Source organism: Pteropus alecto, unplaced genomic scaffold, assembly GCF_000325575.1.
Source record: "Pteropus alecto unplaced genomic scaffold, ASM32557v1 scaffold8, whole genome shotgun sequence".
Classification (NCBI taxonomy): domain Eukaryota; kingdom Metazoa; phylum Chordata; class Mammalia; order Chiroptera; family Pteropodidae; genus Pteropus; species Pteropus alecto.
In genome coordinates this window covers 21,191,775-21,209,663 of record NW_006494609.1, presented here as the reverse complement: position 1 = coordinate 21,209,663, position 17,889 = coordinate 21,191,775, and the positions used below count along the sequence as shown (strand labels likewise).

At 43.1% G+C, this 17,889-nt stretch overlaps 1 protein-coding gene across 1 annotated transcript in view; it reads right to left on the bottom strand.

Annotated features, from left to right (window-relative positions):
- EML1 (echinoderm microtubule associated protein like 1) overlaps positions 1-17,889 on the bottom strand; it is a 58,152-nt gene that overhangs the window by 37,350 nt on the left and 2,913 nt on the right. The window contains exons 2-3 of the mRNA XM_025042121.1: positions 13,592-13,727; positions 2,788-2,922 (exon numbers count right to left, since the gene is read on the bottom strand). Of these exons, the coding sequence (XP_024897889.1) occupies positions 2,788-2,922; positions 13,592-13,727 (271 nt within the window). The remainder of the gene's footprint in view (positions 1-2,787; positions 2,923-13,591; positions 13,728-17,889) is intronic.

Genomic DNA, 17,889 nt, shown 5'->3' with positions numbered 1-17,889 from the left:
GTTCTTTTGAAAACATGCTGTCCCGGTGCCGATGGGCAGGGTGAAGGGATCCTGTTTTGAGTCTTTGTATGTAACTTGTTTTGTTTTGTTTTTTCAAAGTCTGGCTTTCAGGACTGACACCCTAAGCCCAGTGTCAAGGTACTTTTTTTAAATTTTCTTTTCTTTTTTATTTCATCCATCTTCCCATCCCTCTCCCCTTTGGCAGCCATCAGCTTGTTCTCTGTATCTATGGATCTGTTTCTGTTTTGTTTTGCTTATTCATTTGTTTTGGTTTTTTAAGATTCCACATCTAAGTGAAATCATACGGAATTTGTCTTTCTCTGTCTGACTTATTTCCCTGAAATCAGACCAGCTCATTCTGATGTGACATTCACAACTGTGGGAACCGTGAAGATTTATGACGCTCTGTTTTCACCCGACCACTTTTTAGATTTGCCAAAATCCGGGTTGAGCTCCCAGGACGGTGTGTCCTTTACCTGGATGTAGTTTAACGTGTGTCAGGCCAGAAAAAAGACTAATGAGCTCAGGTGTCCCCAGCAGCCTCACCTTACCAACGAGAGAAATAAAGCTCAGGATTCTGGAAAGCCGCGGCTCTGCACAGATCTCGCTCTGTAACAGCGGCCACGACGACGATGCCACCGAGGACCAGGCACGGCGCCGGTGTCTCCCTACTGGTCGGCTCATTTCTGAGAGTCAAGGGAACTGGGCATAATCCCTAATTCACAGAGGAAAACACCGAGGCTCGGAGGAGTTAGGTGGCAGACCTGGTTTACAAACCCAGATCTTTCTCCTACTCCAGAGCCTGTGCCCGTTCTGCGACGTCTTGCTGCCGACAGTAACCTAACGAGGATAATCTTTTCGAATGTACGAAGCATCCTGGACCCACTGTCAAAAAATAGTGAGTGACGGGGAGGAGACCACCGAGCACCGTAATGTCAAAGAGAGGGACTGCGTCCGGGCCTCTCCCTACCCCTCCCTGTGCCCACGCTGCAGCTCGGAGACTGGCCACGGGTCACTCAGACTCCCGCTCTGCGGTGGCGCGGGGTCACAGCGGCCAAGAGCGGGCTGCTCACGTGGGAATGGAGAGAACAATGAAGGGAAGGGGTCAGGCGGCGACTGAATGACCAACTCTTTACTGCTTCTCAGCTGCGGCTGCTTCCTGGGTCACTGCCGCTAGCACTCCCACGGGCTCCCGGGAGCACCTGTCGGTACCGCCCATTCCCCAAGGGAAGGCAGGAGCTTTCCCTCCGAGCAAGCTCAGGTGCCTGCAGCTCCGCCGGCTCAGCGCTGTGCTGGCCTCGACTACTCCTGGTTCGAACGAGACAAAGAATTTATTTGAAAATGGACATGCTTGGTTGCTTGACTTATTTTTAGAAAACGATTAGTAAGTTTTCCCAGTCTCTCATTTTGAAATCGAAATTTCCTACTGTGGCATTTAAAAACGAAAACCCTTTGTAAACATCTTTCATGGAAATATTAACCCAGCCCATTTACCAAAGCCACGGGATTTAAAAGATAAAACAGATCTGGAGTTTGCACAATGCAGGTTCCTCTTGGAAATTCTTAATAAAACTCAGATGTGCGGAGGAGGGGCCAAGTTTTTAAGGGCTGCCAAGATCTAGACATTTCAGGTCAATTCTGAGCCGCCCCTGAATTCAGAGATGCCCACAGGCCACACGGCTCTCCCTGGCCTCATACTCTGTGGCCATTGTAAGCGCTTGGCCTTATTTCCAAGGTATTATCACTCAATTAGCATAATCTTCTGATAAGAAGCACTAATAGTCTAAATTAGAAGACAGAACACATGTCGGTGGTTTTGAGATTGTTAATCAACCATGAACTTGACCTGCTATAGATGTGCGAAGCGCCTGCATCTTTTCTATAAAAGGTATCTTTCAAGAATAACGCCGAAAAAGAGTTTAAGCTTTCCTTACAGGGCGGAATCAGAATGGAGTTATAAACTCGGGATTTCTACAGCCTGTGGGTTGGAGTTGATCACTTCATGACTAAGCCTTCTCCCTCCGTGAACATTTTGGGAAAAACAGAAAGTTTTGCCTGTGAAGCTGAAACTCCTTCCTAAGTCTTGCTCAACAGAGAGAATAAAATTAAAGCACAGTATTTAAAAAGACAGAACAAGGTACGTTAGATAGATCAACATGGAGAAACTGATCTCATAGACTCAATACATTCTTAAACATAAAACAAGCAATGAAAATACCCCAAATTAGTTTTCACTAACAAAATGTTTCTATCGGTCTCTTGGTATTTATTATGATCCATTATATGCTAAGCTCAAAGAATAATTCCAAATTAGGAATAAGAGTATTTCATGAAACCAGAAAGAAAACAGTTCCTCTTTCTGGCATTAGCTCAATGTTAAAAACGGTTTCAACAAATTATAAAAGTACAACTTTTCACCCACTCTGTCTAAAAAGATTCACTAACGTGAACTTTAAAATGACAGCAGAGTGTACCAGAAATATCCAGTGCTCCCTGAGGAAGTCCGGGTCAGTTTCCTAATTCTGTGTCCTCGGAACCACGCAAATTCTCAAGAACCACCATCCGCATAAGGGGGCCGGGGGTCCAGGTTCTAATTCCCTGCCTGGACGGTAACTGGCGTGGGCCGGGACCGGCGGCTGCCCCAGATGGCTGTCTCATTAGGGCCCACATGACCTCAGGAGAGGCCCAGGTCCCCATGCGAGTTCCCGGCCGTGTGCGTATGAGGGACCTTCCGACTCAGCTCTGGAGAGAGGAGGTGACACGGAATGGGACCGTGGACGCCCTTACCTTTCGCTGTTCTTTTTGCCGCTGGAAGAGCTGCTGGTGGACCCCGTGCGGTGCCGGCTCCCCTTGGAGTCCCCGTAGCTCTCCCGCCGGCCGCCCGGGGACACGCGTTCCGAGGAGCTGGTCCTCTTGATGGTGCTACAAGTGACATAGAATGACAACAAAATCCTGAATGGAGGGGTTTGAGTATAAAAATATATACACAGAACATCGCACTTCCATGTGGATAGTTAAGACAGATGGGATCTAAAGCCCTAAACATAGAGACCATTAAGGAATGTCACTTGGGCTCAACGCCTTTCTGCTCGCTGCCTTTGTAACTGTGGCAACTGGTACAGTCTAAAGTCATGGAGGAGACTGAAGGGGAAGACCCCCGAACAACACGGCCTCTGAGAACGGCAGGGGCTTCACGGGACGCGACCGTGCCTTGAGCAGACTTCAGTGTAGACCCGTGGTGCTCGACCAGGGGCGACGCTGCCCCCAGCGCCCATTTGGCAAGGTCTGGAGACATTCTTGGCTGTCACAACCGGGGAGAGGTGGCTGCTCCCGGCATCTAACAGGGAGAGGCCAGGGGTGCTGCTCAGCACCTGACGGTGCCCAGGACGGTCCTGGACAAAGAATGACCCAGCCACAAACGTCGACAGCGCTGATATTGAAGAACTCTGATCTAAAGGCACACGTGGCACAAACACACACAGGATGCCGCAGGCAGCGACAGAAACATCCTGCCCTACGGTAAGATGCCAGTGTTTGGAGGCGGTGTCCAAGTAAGCACTTCACTTCCTGCTGTAAGACCTGAGGGTGCTGGGGAGCCTGGGGAAGGGTGTCTGGGGAAGACTCCCCGAAGACTGCGAATTCCCGGGAGAGAGCAAATGAGTGGCCTGAATGTGTGCTAAGTGCACAGTGGGGATGCGCCAGCTCCAGGAGGAGGACTGTTGGCACACGCAGGCGATTCACGGGTATGAAGGGAACCAGAGCCAGGGCAGGAGCGCAGCCTGGTGGTCCTGCTCCCAGAGCAGGTCACCGTATGACAGGTATTGCTGCCAGGTTTGAAATCTTCCTCACTGGGTCACTCATTTCTTGGGATCTTATCTTGTTTATCATTCTTATCTACTTTGCAGAGCCTGGTGTAGAAGCTGGACACATATTTTTTAATGAATGGATAAAATAAATGAATAAATAAGTGGGAGTGTCATGCCTTGAGCCTGTCCCAGGAAGGGACATGTGATGCTTTAACTTAGCACCTGCTCTGGAAGAGAGGAAGGAAGGAAGGAAGGAAGGGAGGGAGGGAGGAAAGAGAAGGGAAGGAAGGAATCTCAAAGTTCACCAAAACAAACACAAGGGTCCTGCTCCCAGAGCAGGTCACCGTATGACAGGTATTGCTGCCAGGTTTGAAATCTTCCTCACTGGGTCACTCATTTCTTGGGATCTTATCTTGTTTATCATTCTTATCTACTTTGCAGAGCCTGGTGTAGAAGCTGGACACATATTTTTTAATGAATGGATAAAATAAATGAATAAATAAGTGGGAGTGTCATGCCTTGAGCCTGTCCCAGGAAGGGACATGTGATGCTTTAACTTAGAACCTGCTCTGGAAGAGAGGAAGGAAGGAAGGAAGGAAGGAAGGAAGGAAGGAAGGGAGGGAGGGAGGGAGGGAGGGAGAGGGGTGGACAGTGGTGCCAGCCCAGGGCAGGGGCTGAGGGACAAGGCAGACCCAGGTGGGCCTGGCCTGGATACACGCGGACGTGTGGTAGGTGCAATCTTGGTGGCGGCTTGGGACAGGAACTGTGCAGCTGGTGGTCACTGAACCACAGGTGTGGAGGAAGTCGCTGCACGAGGAAGGAGCCAAGAATGAGAAAAACCCACAGGGCAGCAGTAAATTTTTACGATGTGGGTTGAGAAATTACTGTGGGAGCCTGAGGGAGCTCAGAAAACCGGAGAGACGGGGCAGAAGGAAGAGACGGGGGGTGCGGGTGCGGCGGGGAGGGTGTCAGAGACGGAAAATGCGGCAGGCCTGGCTAGGGTGCTGGGTGCCACCAGGCGGGGGAGTCTGGGTGGCTTCAGTGCACACGGCTCCAGGGGAGGATGGAGACGAGACCAGATTTCAATCAGGAGACCACAGGAGCCTAGGGACATGAGACAGCAGGACACGCTGCTGGGCTGGCGTTTGTCTCCTCCTGGACGGCCATTCACCCTCCGCCTTTCACTCCCGTTTCCTGCTGGCCTCTGCCTTCCTCCCGGCCAGCTTCGGTCCTTCTTCCCTTGTAAGTCCCAATCCTCCGGCACGTTTTTAAAAACCGCGCCCGGGTACGTGCTTTTGAAAAACCGCTCGCTCTCTGAGCAAACATAAATAAAATGACCGAAATTGTCGGGGTTTGAATACACTTTCTGCATAGTCCTTCTGGTAGCTTAGGAAGCTCTGAATTTACAGCACCAGAATCTTCCAGCTGGGATCTGCATGGGCGTGCCTTAAGGACAAAATGTGAATTTTTAGAATGCTCAATTTGGGGAAAAAGAAATTATAGATGTCAAGAGAGCATTACATTTCTGAAATTTGGCATCGAAGTCTAAAAATTATAGAAACCTTTGTGCTTCAAGTTCACGATCTTCCAGGGACGGAAACCACCAAGCTAATTTCACTCGGTGGGTCATTCTCTGCCAGGCATCTAGCGTGAGGCTCTTAGGCTCACAGACCTGGCAGCTGGCAGCCCTGGGCCAGCGCCGCCTCCACGGTGTCCTTGTGGGAGTTCACGGCGAGTTCATGGCAATTTAAAGGCTTGTACAAAACACCCTTAAAGAGCTGAAACACCGTGACTATTAATCAGTTATGGCAAATATTAACCAACTTCCTGATAATTAGCGCTTGACCTGGTGGCTGGAGGAGTTCGCAGGGGACATTATGATGGAAACCGCAGCGGTGGCAACAGTTACTGTATATTAAAGACTTTACACGTCATTTCATTTAAGCCTCGCGAAGCCGCGGCGGAAATTTCATCACCCCATCTTACAGACGAGGAAACGAATCCAGGAATGAAGCTGCTCGCTGCACCCTTGCTCTCTGCACTGCGCCTGAGTTACACCACCTGTGACGTACGGAACCGTGAGGCCTGGTCTTGAGGACCTGCGGAACCTCTAAAAATCCAGCCCACATCAATAATTAATACAGTTACATGACCCGAGACTTGATGGATGGGGAACAGTGGATGAGATCTCGAAGCTACTTGTTAAAAAGGGGTGCAGCGGCTGGGGAGGCGGCGAGGGTGAGCGAGGAAACCTAAGTCCCGCTCACCTGGGCGCCGGTGTATTCGGTGTGCCTGCATTGAGAAGACTCACAGCCCTGTTTAATCGACACACAAGAGGCACAGCGACGAAGCAGAATAAGCATGAGCGCAATCACGAAAGCGTGCAGAAACATTTTCGGTGAGCTTCAAGAAATTACAGAACACGCAGCACACACCGAAATGGAAAAACGGTGTCCTTTGCACATACAGACTTGAACATAATCCATCACGGCTCCTTCAAGATATTTGTCATTCACATATTTGCATTAAAATGTAAAGCTTTTTAAAAAATCTACCATTGTTGTATACACAGAAAGAACAAGACATGTCCTTTTGAGAGCCAAGAGCTCTTATGAATTAAAGAATTAAAGAGGATTTACCAGGACTCAGAGCGAGGGACGGGATGTAAAGCTTGAAGACAAGACATTTGCAGGAACAAGGGCAGCCGGGGTGGGGGCTGGGAATACTGTGTTCTCACTGTGAGAAGCCTCCCTAAATATCCAGCAAGGAGCATCAAAGCAGTTACGTACCCCCAGACAGCAGGTGAAAAAGAATGCTCTGGATCTTGACAGAGGTAGAAGTACTGGCTTGTGAGAGATTGTGCAATAACACGGTGCACCCCTCCAGACAGCAGGTGAAAAAGAATGCTCTGGATCTTGACGGAGGGAGAAGTACTGGCTTGTGAGAGATTGTGCAATAACGCGGTGCACTTGTTTAGTGCTTAAGGCGAGTAAAGTATTTTTGGTGCAGAAATGCATAGATACCATCATTTCTTCTTTTCTCTTCTGTTCTCTTCCAAACCCCAAACCTTTTAAGTTCTGAAAACATAATGGTTCTTTACATGTTACATTACATATATGTTCAACGGTTTTTGCCAATTTAAACAAAATTTTAGACATCGTGAAATTTCTGCCACGGAAACTGGCAACCAGAAGAAAAGCGGCCATCTTTCTTCTTACGGTCAGGTAACTCTAAGCATGATGAGCTATAGCCGTCTTCCCTTCTCGATTTGCAATCGAGAACTGGTTTTCCAAAAGTTTGCAAAATGATCCCAAACTTTTACAGTCAAAAATCCAGAAATCTGACAGATAGCTATTATGCGTGGCCAGAGATCTTTTTGATGTCATGACGGCCAGGGCGACTAACACTAGATTAAAACAATTATCCACTCAGCGAACACGTACTAGGCACTGACCATAAACCAGGTGCCATGCTGAGCACTGGCAAGGCGACCTGGGACCGAGACTCACCTGGCGTTTGTCCTGGGAGTCATGAGATAATTCTGACATATGGCGATCACACATATCAGTAATTAAGAAGTGCTTTTATCTTTCACGGTCTAAATATGTATCTTTGTGGCAAAAATTAAGTCACGTCCTAAGGAGGCCGGTGGTCTTAGAGGATCTGACAGATCAGAAGAAGCTGTCTTTTTTCCTGCCAGATGAAGCCAACTACCTGAGCCCAGAGAGGAGACCAGCACCACTCCCGGTAAAGGGCCAGGTGCCAATCCTGTCCCAGAGAACACTTCCATCTCCATCCCGCTACTGAGAACACCTGAAGCAGGAATTTAACGCTTCCCCTCCAATGAATCTCAATGATAAAAATACTAGAAATTCCAATAAAAACCAACTAGAAGCAGATTTTGTTTTTCTCTTCTTTAAATCGTGGACGTATCCGTGTCCGGCACTGACTTGGGCGCATTTAACAAAGGCTGTGTTTCTAACGAGTGCGACTACTTTTCCAAATGGCTGTTTGCGTGGATGTGGACGCGGGAGATGGCGACCGCCCTATCCTGCCCTGGGGCGCGGAGCGTTTCTGGAAATAACGCTCTCTTTGGTAGCAGTTTTGCTCTTTTGATCTCTGTTCTCACAGCTCTGCGCCATTGTAAAACTCCGCTTAGGAGCAGAAAGAATGAGTGATGGTCTCTGCGCTGAGCCCGTGGAAATGTAATTCCATTGTCTGCTTCGGCACCCCGACTGCGCAAGGTATGGCCTCCGCCGTCTTCCCCGGATTTTCCGCCTTTCTTCCTTAGCCGAATGGAAACAAAGCTTTTCCCAAGGATTCCAAATCCAGCCCCCCACTGAAGTCTTAATTGGCAACACAAAGCACAACCACCGGGCGCTGGATGATTTCCAAAGGGGATTTTGTTCTTAAGCATGAGGCCGAAAAACCCCAAAGGAAAGAAAACAAACATAGACCCATCTACACACCACAGATGCCCCGACTCGGTTAATCTGGAGCTCTGATTAAAGAAAAATCTCTACGTGATTGCAAACATATTTGAAATGGCTGGGAAGTTATTTTAATCCTAATATTCACAATGTCCGGCTTCTTTCTGTTTTCAAAATCCTCTCCTAATGAGCGATCTGCAGGAACTTGACCATGGAAGTAACAATCAGATGCTACTGTTTGGGTTTCCAGCTCCCACACGGATGGGAACGCACATCCATGGGAGCCTACTGAAGCCAGAGAAAAAAAACTAAGTGAATAACTACACTCTACACTGGAAACCGAGAGTCTTGGATGCTCAGTCTAGAAAACCACACATTTCTAATTGGCAGCCAGACGATAACTTATCGGATTTTTACTTTTATGTAAGTTCCAAAGAGGCATGAATTATCAAATTCCATTTTCTTCAAGAATAAAGGGAAAGAATCACATTTTTCATTAACTATTTGCTACTTTAAAAAGTCATTCTTGAAATTAAACAACTCACTCCTTAAAACTTATTTTTAAGTAATATATTTCAATAGAAATATTTCAGAAAACTACTTAAATTCATTTGAAGTTAGCTTATGCAAACATACTGAAGATCACACACTCACATTTGCATATTAAACGAAAACAAATTAACAGAGGAACCAATCCTTACGTCACTCAAGGAGATCATATACAATCAAGCACTTCATCGTTAGAGTACTTCGAGTTAAGTGGGATAAAGAATAAAAACGGCTTCTGTTTTCTATGTCATGATCATTGGATATTTATCCCCACAGCTGTTTATCCCCTTTAGATTACATTGTGAAGGAGTCCCAACTCCCTCCCCACACATACAAACTTCATCGGGCTATAAAACAATGAAATTGTCAATACTCAAGGTGTACAAACTCTTGAGAGTCTGATGAATTCCAATTGGCTACTCTGTCAGACCTACTAAGTCAATAATTATTGGATTATATTTGCGAGTAGTTCTAACAGGTGATCTCTTCAGGGGAAACTTAGCATTTTAAACAACTCGCTCTTCAATAACCAATGGATCAAAGAAGAAATCACAAGACAATTTAGAAAATAACTGGAGACAAATGAAAATGAGAACACAACATACTAAAACATGGGATGCGAAGAAAGAGCACTGAAGGGAAGTTCATAGCAGTAAACACATTAAAAAGAAAAAAGAGCTCAAATCAACAACCTAACTTTACACCTCACACAACTAGAAAAAGAAAAACAAACTAAACCCACAGTTACCAGAAGCAAGGAGATAATAAAGATTATAGCAGAGATAAACGAAACAGAGACTAGAAAAACAACAGACAAAATATCGATGAGACCGAGAATTGAGTTTTTAAAAAAGATAACAAAATTGACAAATCCTCAGCTATGCTAAGAAAAAAAGAGAGAAAACCAACTAAAATTAGAAATAAAAAAGATTATGAGACTACTATGAACAAATACATGCCAACAGATTGGATAACCTGGAGGAAATAGACAAATTCCTAGACACGTACAACCTACCAAGACTGAATTGCAAACAAATAAAAACTCTGAACAGATGTATAACTGGAAGAAATTGAAGCGGTAAACAAAAATCTCTCAACAAAGAAAAGCCCAGGATCAGACGGCATCACTGGGGAATTCTACCAAACATCTAATGAGAAATTAATAACAATTTTCTTCAAACTCTTCCAAAGAATCGAAGAGGGGGAACCCTTCCAATCTTGTTCTCTAAGGCCAGCATAACTGTGATACCAAAACCAGACAAACTACACGCCGATGTCCCTAATGAACATTAATGCAGAAATCCTCAACAAAATCCTACCAAGCTGAATTGAACAGTGCATTAAAAGAATTATATCTCATGACCAAGTGGGATCCACACTTGAAATGCAAGGATGGTTCCACATAGGAAAATCAATGTAATACGCCCCATTAATAGAACGAAGGACAAATATCACATAACTGTCTTGACTGATGCAGGAAAAAAACATCTGACGACATTCAACATCCTTTCATGTTAAATACACTCAACAAACTAGCAATAGAAGGAAACCACCATAATGTAATAAAAGCCATATACGAAAAGCCCATAGTTAACATCATATTCAATGGCGAGAGACTAAAAGCTTTTCCTCTAAGATCAGGAACAAAGCAAGGATACCCGCTCTCACCATTACTACTCAACACAGTACTGGAAGTCCCAGCCAGTGCAATTAGATAAGAAAAAGAAATAAAAGGTATCCAAAATCAAAAGGAAGAAGTAAAATTATCTCTGTTGGCGATGACATGACCTTATGTGTAGAAAATACTAAAGATTCCACACACACACACAAATTTAAACTAATAAACAGTTTCAGCAAAGCTTCAGGATATGAAAATAAACATGCAAAAATCAGTTGCATTTCTATACACTAACAATAACTAATATAAAAAAAATTAAAAAGCAATCTTATTCACTCTAACATCAAAAAGGATAAAATACTTAGGAATAAACTTAACCATGAAGATGAAATACTTGAACACAGAAAACTATAAAACATTGCTAAAAGAAATTTAAAAAGACATAAATAAATGGAAACATCCTATTTTTATGAATTGGAAGACTCAATATTATTAAAATGTCTATACCACCCAAAGCAATCTATAGATTCAATGCAATTCCTATCAAAATCTCAATGGCATTTTTTTTTTTTTTTGGTAAAAATAGCAAAAGAATCCTAAAACTCAAAAGAAATCTCGAGGAATCTCAAATCACCAAAACAATCTTGAAAATAAAGGACAAAGTTGGAGCCCTCACCCTTCCTGGTTTCAAAACACACTACAAAGCTAAAGTAATCAAGATGGTGTGGTGTCTTTATCCGTATAAAGACAGATAATAGAGACCAATGGAACAGAATAGAGAGTTCAGAAATAAACTCTTGCATATATGGCCGAATGATTTCTGACAAGGGTGCTAAGGCTATATAACGGAGGAAGGGCAATCTTTTCAACAAATGGTGTAGGAAAAACTGAATATCCACGTGCAAAAGAATGAAGTTGGACCCTAACCTTAGACTCTATACAAAACTAACTCAAACGAATTAACGATCTAAAACTAAAACACTCCTGGAAGAAAACACAGGATTCTAATTCAGGATACTGGATTTGGCAATGATTTCTTTTACATGACAACAGAAGCAAAAATAGACAAGTAGGACTATATCAAACTTGAAAACTACTGTGCATCAAAAGAAACAGTCCACAGAGTGAAAAGGCAACCTATGGAAGGGGAGAAAATATTTGCAAATCATATATGTGAGAAGAGGTTAATATGCGGAATACATCAGAAACTTCTATAATTCAACAACAGCAACAAAATGAATAACCCAATTAAAAAACGGCCAAAGAATTTGAATAGATATTTCTCTAAAGAAGATACGTAAATGGCCAACAAGCATATAGGATGCTCAATATCACTAATCACAGAGAAATGCAAATCAAAACTATGGTATCGCCTCACAACCCATCAGGATGAACGGAAAACGAGTGTTGACAAGGATAAGGAGAAACTGGAACCCTTGTGCACTGTTGGTGGGAATGTAAAACGGTGCAGCCGACAAAGAAAACATCATGGAGGTTCCTCAAAAAATGAAAAGTAGAATTACCATATGACCCAGGAATCTCGCTTGTGGATATACATCCAAAAGAATCTAAGGAGGATCTTGAAGAGATATTTGCACGCCCATGTTAACGGCAGCATTATTCACAAAAGTGAAGAGGTGGAAACAACCCACACGTCCACAACGGATAAACGAGTAAAGGAAATGTGGTGTATACACATCATGGAATATTACGTCGCCTTAAAAAAGAAGGGCATCTTGCCACATGCTGCGATGTGGATGAGCCTTTAGGATATTATGCTAAGTAAAATAAGCCAGCCACAGAAGGACACATACTGTTTGATTTTACTCACATGGAGTATCTAATGTAGTCAAAATCATAGAAATGGAAAGGAAAAAGGCGGCTGCCAAGGGTGGGGGAGGGGAGGCACAAGGAATTAACGTGTAATGGGTACAGAGTTTCCGTTTTGTAAGATGAAAAAGTTCTAGACCTCTGTTGTATAATGATGTGAATATACTTAACGCTACTGAACTATACATCTAAAAATAGTTAAGATGGTAAATTCAACATTATATGTTTTTACAACAACAAAAAAAGAAAGAAATCATAACAGATTGCAACCTGAATCTTAAAAAGTCTTGTCAATCTTGTAACGTCTAGATAAATAAAAGATAGTCTATATCTACTGCTGCCAACTAGAATCCAGATGTCATTTCATGTTTATTCAAACAAATAAGTAAATGATTCAAAGGAGTATTAAATAGATGTAAAAACGAGGCCAAGAATTTCATTTTAAAGTTCTAAAAAGCCCTGCAAAATCAATTCCCTTAAAATTCACAAACAATAAGTACGTGAAACTCTATTTAATAAAACACAACAAAAATTTGCTTGGTGAAGGGTAGGCCATTATGTATGAACACTATATATTTAAAAGATAAGACGAGATCACTACATTTTCATTGAGTCACGACCCAGCACCAAACGCGTACAAGCCCACCGGTACACCCAGTGCACCGCACATCATAGTCACGCCTCAGGTCCTCAGAGCACGTCAGGCAGCTAGGATTTTAATGAACTTTACAAGTTCTTATCACTGGCGCACATGGCAGTGTTGCCGGAGAATTTCTTTAAGGCTTTCTGTGCTATATTCCCATCAGGTATTTAATTTTCCAGAGCCTAAAAATTGAGAAAAGTCGCCTGGCTTATAAGATATAACGTTTTAATATGACACTTATGAAATTATAAAAATATTAAAAGCAAACTACCCTCTATTTGACAGGCAACAATATCTAGAACTCTGCTGTTAGGCACAATTTAAAGATATGAGCTTATTCAGATTTTATAGATAAAAATTTAAGGTTGGTTCGGTAATCCAAATTTTGCTGTGTGTCGAGCACGACCCTGGGACCAGCACGTTCCTCTTTCCGTAGGTTATACTCTCATTTGCTTTTTCAAAAGGGAACTTTAAGCGAAAATACAAAACGGCACACTGTAGTTTCAGCTAACGGGATTTCAAAGATAACACGACTAAAATTTAAAGAATAATAAATCTCTACGGTTCCTGTTATGGCCACACACCAGATACTGTACTTTTACAAGCATGAACTCAGATGAAAAACTGTAAAGTATCACAATAAAAAAAGGAATACTTGCTGTAAACTCTAAGATGGAACCGCTTTTAGAGTTCCCTTACGGCACTCCGTGCCTACCTTTTGGTTGTCACCGGCACAGCGGTTTCTTTCCTGGTCCCGGAGGGAGACGGCAGAGAGCCGCTAGGCTTCTTTGGTAGCACGGTGCCGTTGTTGACGGTGGTTCGTAAAGGCAGAGTCTGCACCAGCGGTCTGGCTGTAAGGCGAGCAGAGAGAGGGGAGTCAGAACTTGTACCTCTGTCCAAGTAGCTCTTTAAGACGTGTCGAAAGGGAGCGGACGTCAAAGTTAAAATGCTAGCAGAACTGGCAGAGGTGTGATGACAATTTGACGGAGATTTTTAACCAACGGGGCTGGTGCACTGAACCTAGATACCAACCTCACGCCCTACACAGATATGAACTCAAGGTGGACCACAGAGCTAAGTGTAAAGCGCAAAACTATAAAACTTAGAAGAAAGTCTGTGTGACTTTGGGTTTGGTGATGATTTCTTAGATACAACATCGAAAGCGCGATCCATAAAAGAAAAAATCGACGGCTTGGACTTCATTAAAATTATAAAAACTTGTGCTCTGTAAAAGACATTGTTAAGAGGATGAAAAGACGGGTCATTGATCGGGAGAAAATATTTGCGAATCGCATCGCTGATAAAGGATTTATATACAGAAAATAAAAAGAACTCTAAAAACTCGCAATAAGAAAACAAACAGCCCAATTAAAAAAATAGGCAAAAGATCTGAACAGACCCCTCACCGAAGAAGATATACAGATGGCAAATAAGCATATGAAAAGATGCTCTGCATCTTCCGTCTTTAGGGAAATGCAAATCAGAACAATAATGAGATATCTCCATTCACCTATTAGGATGGCTAAAATCCAAAAAACAGACGAGATGCCCGTCGTTGGCCAGGAGGACCAGCAGGGCTCTCGTTCACCGCTGACGGGTGTGCAACGTGGCGTGTGGCGACTGCTAGATACAGTCTTAACACGCAGCCTGGTAACTGTGACACTAGGGATTTATCCCCTGCCTGGAAAACTTATTTCTATGTTAAACCTGCTTTTAATATTTACAGCAGCTTTATTCATAATTGTTAAAACCTGGAAGTAACCAAGATGTCCTTCTATTGGTGAGAATCCGGATAAACGCACTGTGGTACATCCATACAACGGAATGCGATTCAGCAAAAAAGGCAATGAGCCGACGCACGCAGTAACACGGATGCGTCTTAAACCCCCAGTGCTAAGTGAGAGGGGCCGGTCTGAAGGGCTACACACGGTGTGATTCCATTTAAAAGACGTTCTGAAAAGGCAAAGCTACAGAGACGAAAACCAGATCGGTGGCTGGCAGAGGATGTGCGTGGTGGGTGTTAACAGGTGAAGCACAGGACGTTTCGTAGGGTGGTGAGACTGCTCTTTTACTCAGTAATGGTGGATATGGGACACCGTCACATGTCAAAACAGCACAGACTCTTACAGCGCACAGAGTGAACTTTAACGTATGCGAATAAAAACCAATTAAGAGACGGGAACCCCACGATGGAAGGAAGATCGTCGCAGAAGAATGTAACTTACGAAAAGAGCGAAGTACTGAGCAGTGTGAGGATATGTCACCTCTGACCTGCTGTGCCAGAAGTCTGCAGACCCACAGCAGACGTAAAATGCTGACTCTGATTATGTCATTTAAGAAAGACACTGAAATTATCAAAATGCACATGAATCAAATTTTAATATATTGTTTGACAGGTAAGTGAGGCTGTTCATGATACCATGTTGATTCATTTGAATTCTCAGGCTTGAGTCTAGTAGTGCACGAATCCTGTAACACTGAAAATTCAATGTAATGGAAATATGTATGGGGAAAAAAGACATTACTGAACTGACTGCAAAAACTCATTTCTTAACATTCCTTATTTCCATCGACTGATGAGTAGATAAACAACATGTCATATATCCACACAATAGAATATTCCTCAGCTACCAAAAGGGACGAAGTTCTGATACATGGTATGTGTGACACGGAGGAGCCTTGATGGCATTACGCTACGTGAGAGAGGGCAGGGGCGAAATACCACACATGGATGCTTCCATTTAAGCAGAATGTCCAGAACAGTCAAATCCATAGACGGCAGATTCATGGTTGGCAGGGGGGTGTCCTTGGAGGGAGTAAGGGGAAAGGAAAGCTGATGGGTCTGGGGTATCTTCTGGGGTGATGAAAATGTTCTAAAACTAGATAGTGTGGTGGCGGTATAACTCTGTGAATATACTAAAACCCAATGAATTGTACACACTAAAAGGGTGCGTTTTCTGTTATGTAAATTATACTTTAATAGGGTTGCTATAGAAAAGTCATTTCTTAGACAACTGAGAAAATTTGAATGCTGACTCGATGTTAAGGAATTACTACTTTATAAGTGTGACGATGGTATTATGAAGTTTTCAAGAGAATCCTTATACCTTAGAAGTTCATACTGACACATTTATAGATAAAATCAAGTGATGCCTTGGATTTGCCTAACAGGGTGAGGGGAAGTCAGTGGGGATTGGGGAGAAATAATAAATAAAACTAAATTGACATGTTGATACATCATGAAGCCAGGTGAAAAATAAAAGGCATTTCCCTTTCCACTTTTATATACATTTGAACATTTTCAAATTACAAAGTTGAAAAACAATTTTATTCTCTGAAAAACTGAATATATCCACTAAACCTTTTCTACTTATCACTGAAGAATGCCTATCGAAAACTGGGGAGGGCGACTAATGAGAAAAATGGAAGAGACTAGAGCATTTTCTGTCTAAAAAAAAAAGCGACAGTTATTTTCTGTAATTAATCGATTTTTCAGGTGAAAGATAAGGAGAAAGCATAGTGATGATGAGAGAGGAAAATATCGCTCTCCAATTTTGGTTTAACTAGGATGAGGAATTAAGTCAATTATTAACTTCATTCACTGCAAAGAGCTTAAATTCTTAAAATCTGTCAGATGCAACTATGTAATAAAATTTGTGAAGAGACCATAACATAACATTTCACACAATTATGTGCTGAATATGATCTATTGTATTTGGGATACTTTGCAAATCAAATTATGCCTTGAGAAAAGAACTCTCATTTCTAGTCATATAGTTATTCATTTCTTTAATATTTGAATTGTTTTGAATAATGTTGTTTTAAAGAATATTGCTAAGAGGTGTGCACAGCAAAGCAACATGGATGGCAGAAAAAATCTACCCATATGTCCAGCCAGTCCTTGGGGTCCAGTCTCAGATTTTCCCTAACTAGCTGTAATGTGGGGCAAATTATTCAACCTCCTAGAGGCTGCTTTCTCATCTGTAAAATGGGCATAAATATACCTACCTCAAAGAACTGTGGAGAGCTGCAATGAGCTAAAATATCCAAAATATCTATTGCAAATTCCAGCACCCTGCCAACCAATGAATGGTAGTTATAGTATTATTTCAAATATTAGGGTGAAGTGTTAATGCAGCAGGGGCTGTGTCATTAAAGATGATCCATAACCTGCTTTCGACAGCAGTCACAGGGGTAAATTCTGAGACTCCATTTCGATGTCCTGGAACAGCAGGGCTGACCTGCTTATCCGCAAGGCCAGAGAGGTTGTTGGTTATATTCTCTGATCTGCTCATTAATGGGGCTATTAATATAACCCATAAAAAAGTTTGCAAAAGTGCATTAAAGTGTTACAAGAGGCAGGCTGCCGGATTGCAGTCTGACACACAAGCAAAATTAAAATGAGAAATAGAACTATTTGCTGGTTAACGCCCAACAAAGCGGACCATCCAGACACGTGGGACAATGACTATATTGTAACCCATATTTTACATTCCAAATCCTGTGACACTCCCCTAGCACTGAAATGGAAATTAGCCGTGCACGTGTGCAATGGCTCGGTCATCAATCTAACCCCACACCAGGACTCCTGTCTCCGTGAGAACACACGTGCGTGAGCTCCGGCTCCGGCTGTGGGCGGTGAGCCGTTCCGCTGCCCTCGGCGCAGTGAAGGTCAGATCCGGTGCTAAGCAAGGAGTCACTTTTAAAACATAAATTTTTCTGCTTATTAAGAAATATACACCAAAGGACATTGAGAAGCCAACCAAAAGCATGAAAAAGGAAAACAATGTGGTCATGCAGTCAGAAAAAAACAACAACCCATGTTCACTCTCGGAATACTTCTTCCCAATCTTCTTTGCACGGATTGTGTCTAATGAGTCGAAATTATACAATGCGCACAGTTTTATGTCCTGCTTTGACTGTGAACGTCACACGAGTATGTCCCCCGTTGCCACCAGGAAATGACGTTTTTAGATTACACAGCGTTCAATGTCACGAGGCGCCGCAGGCTTC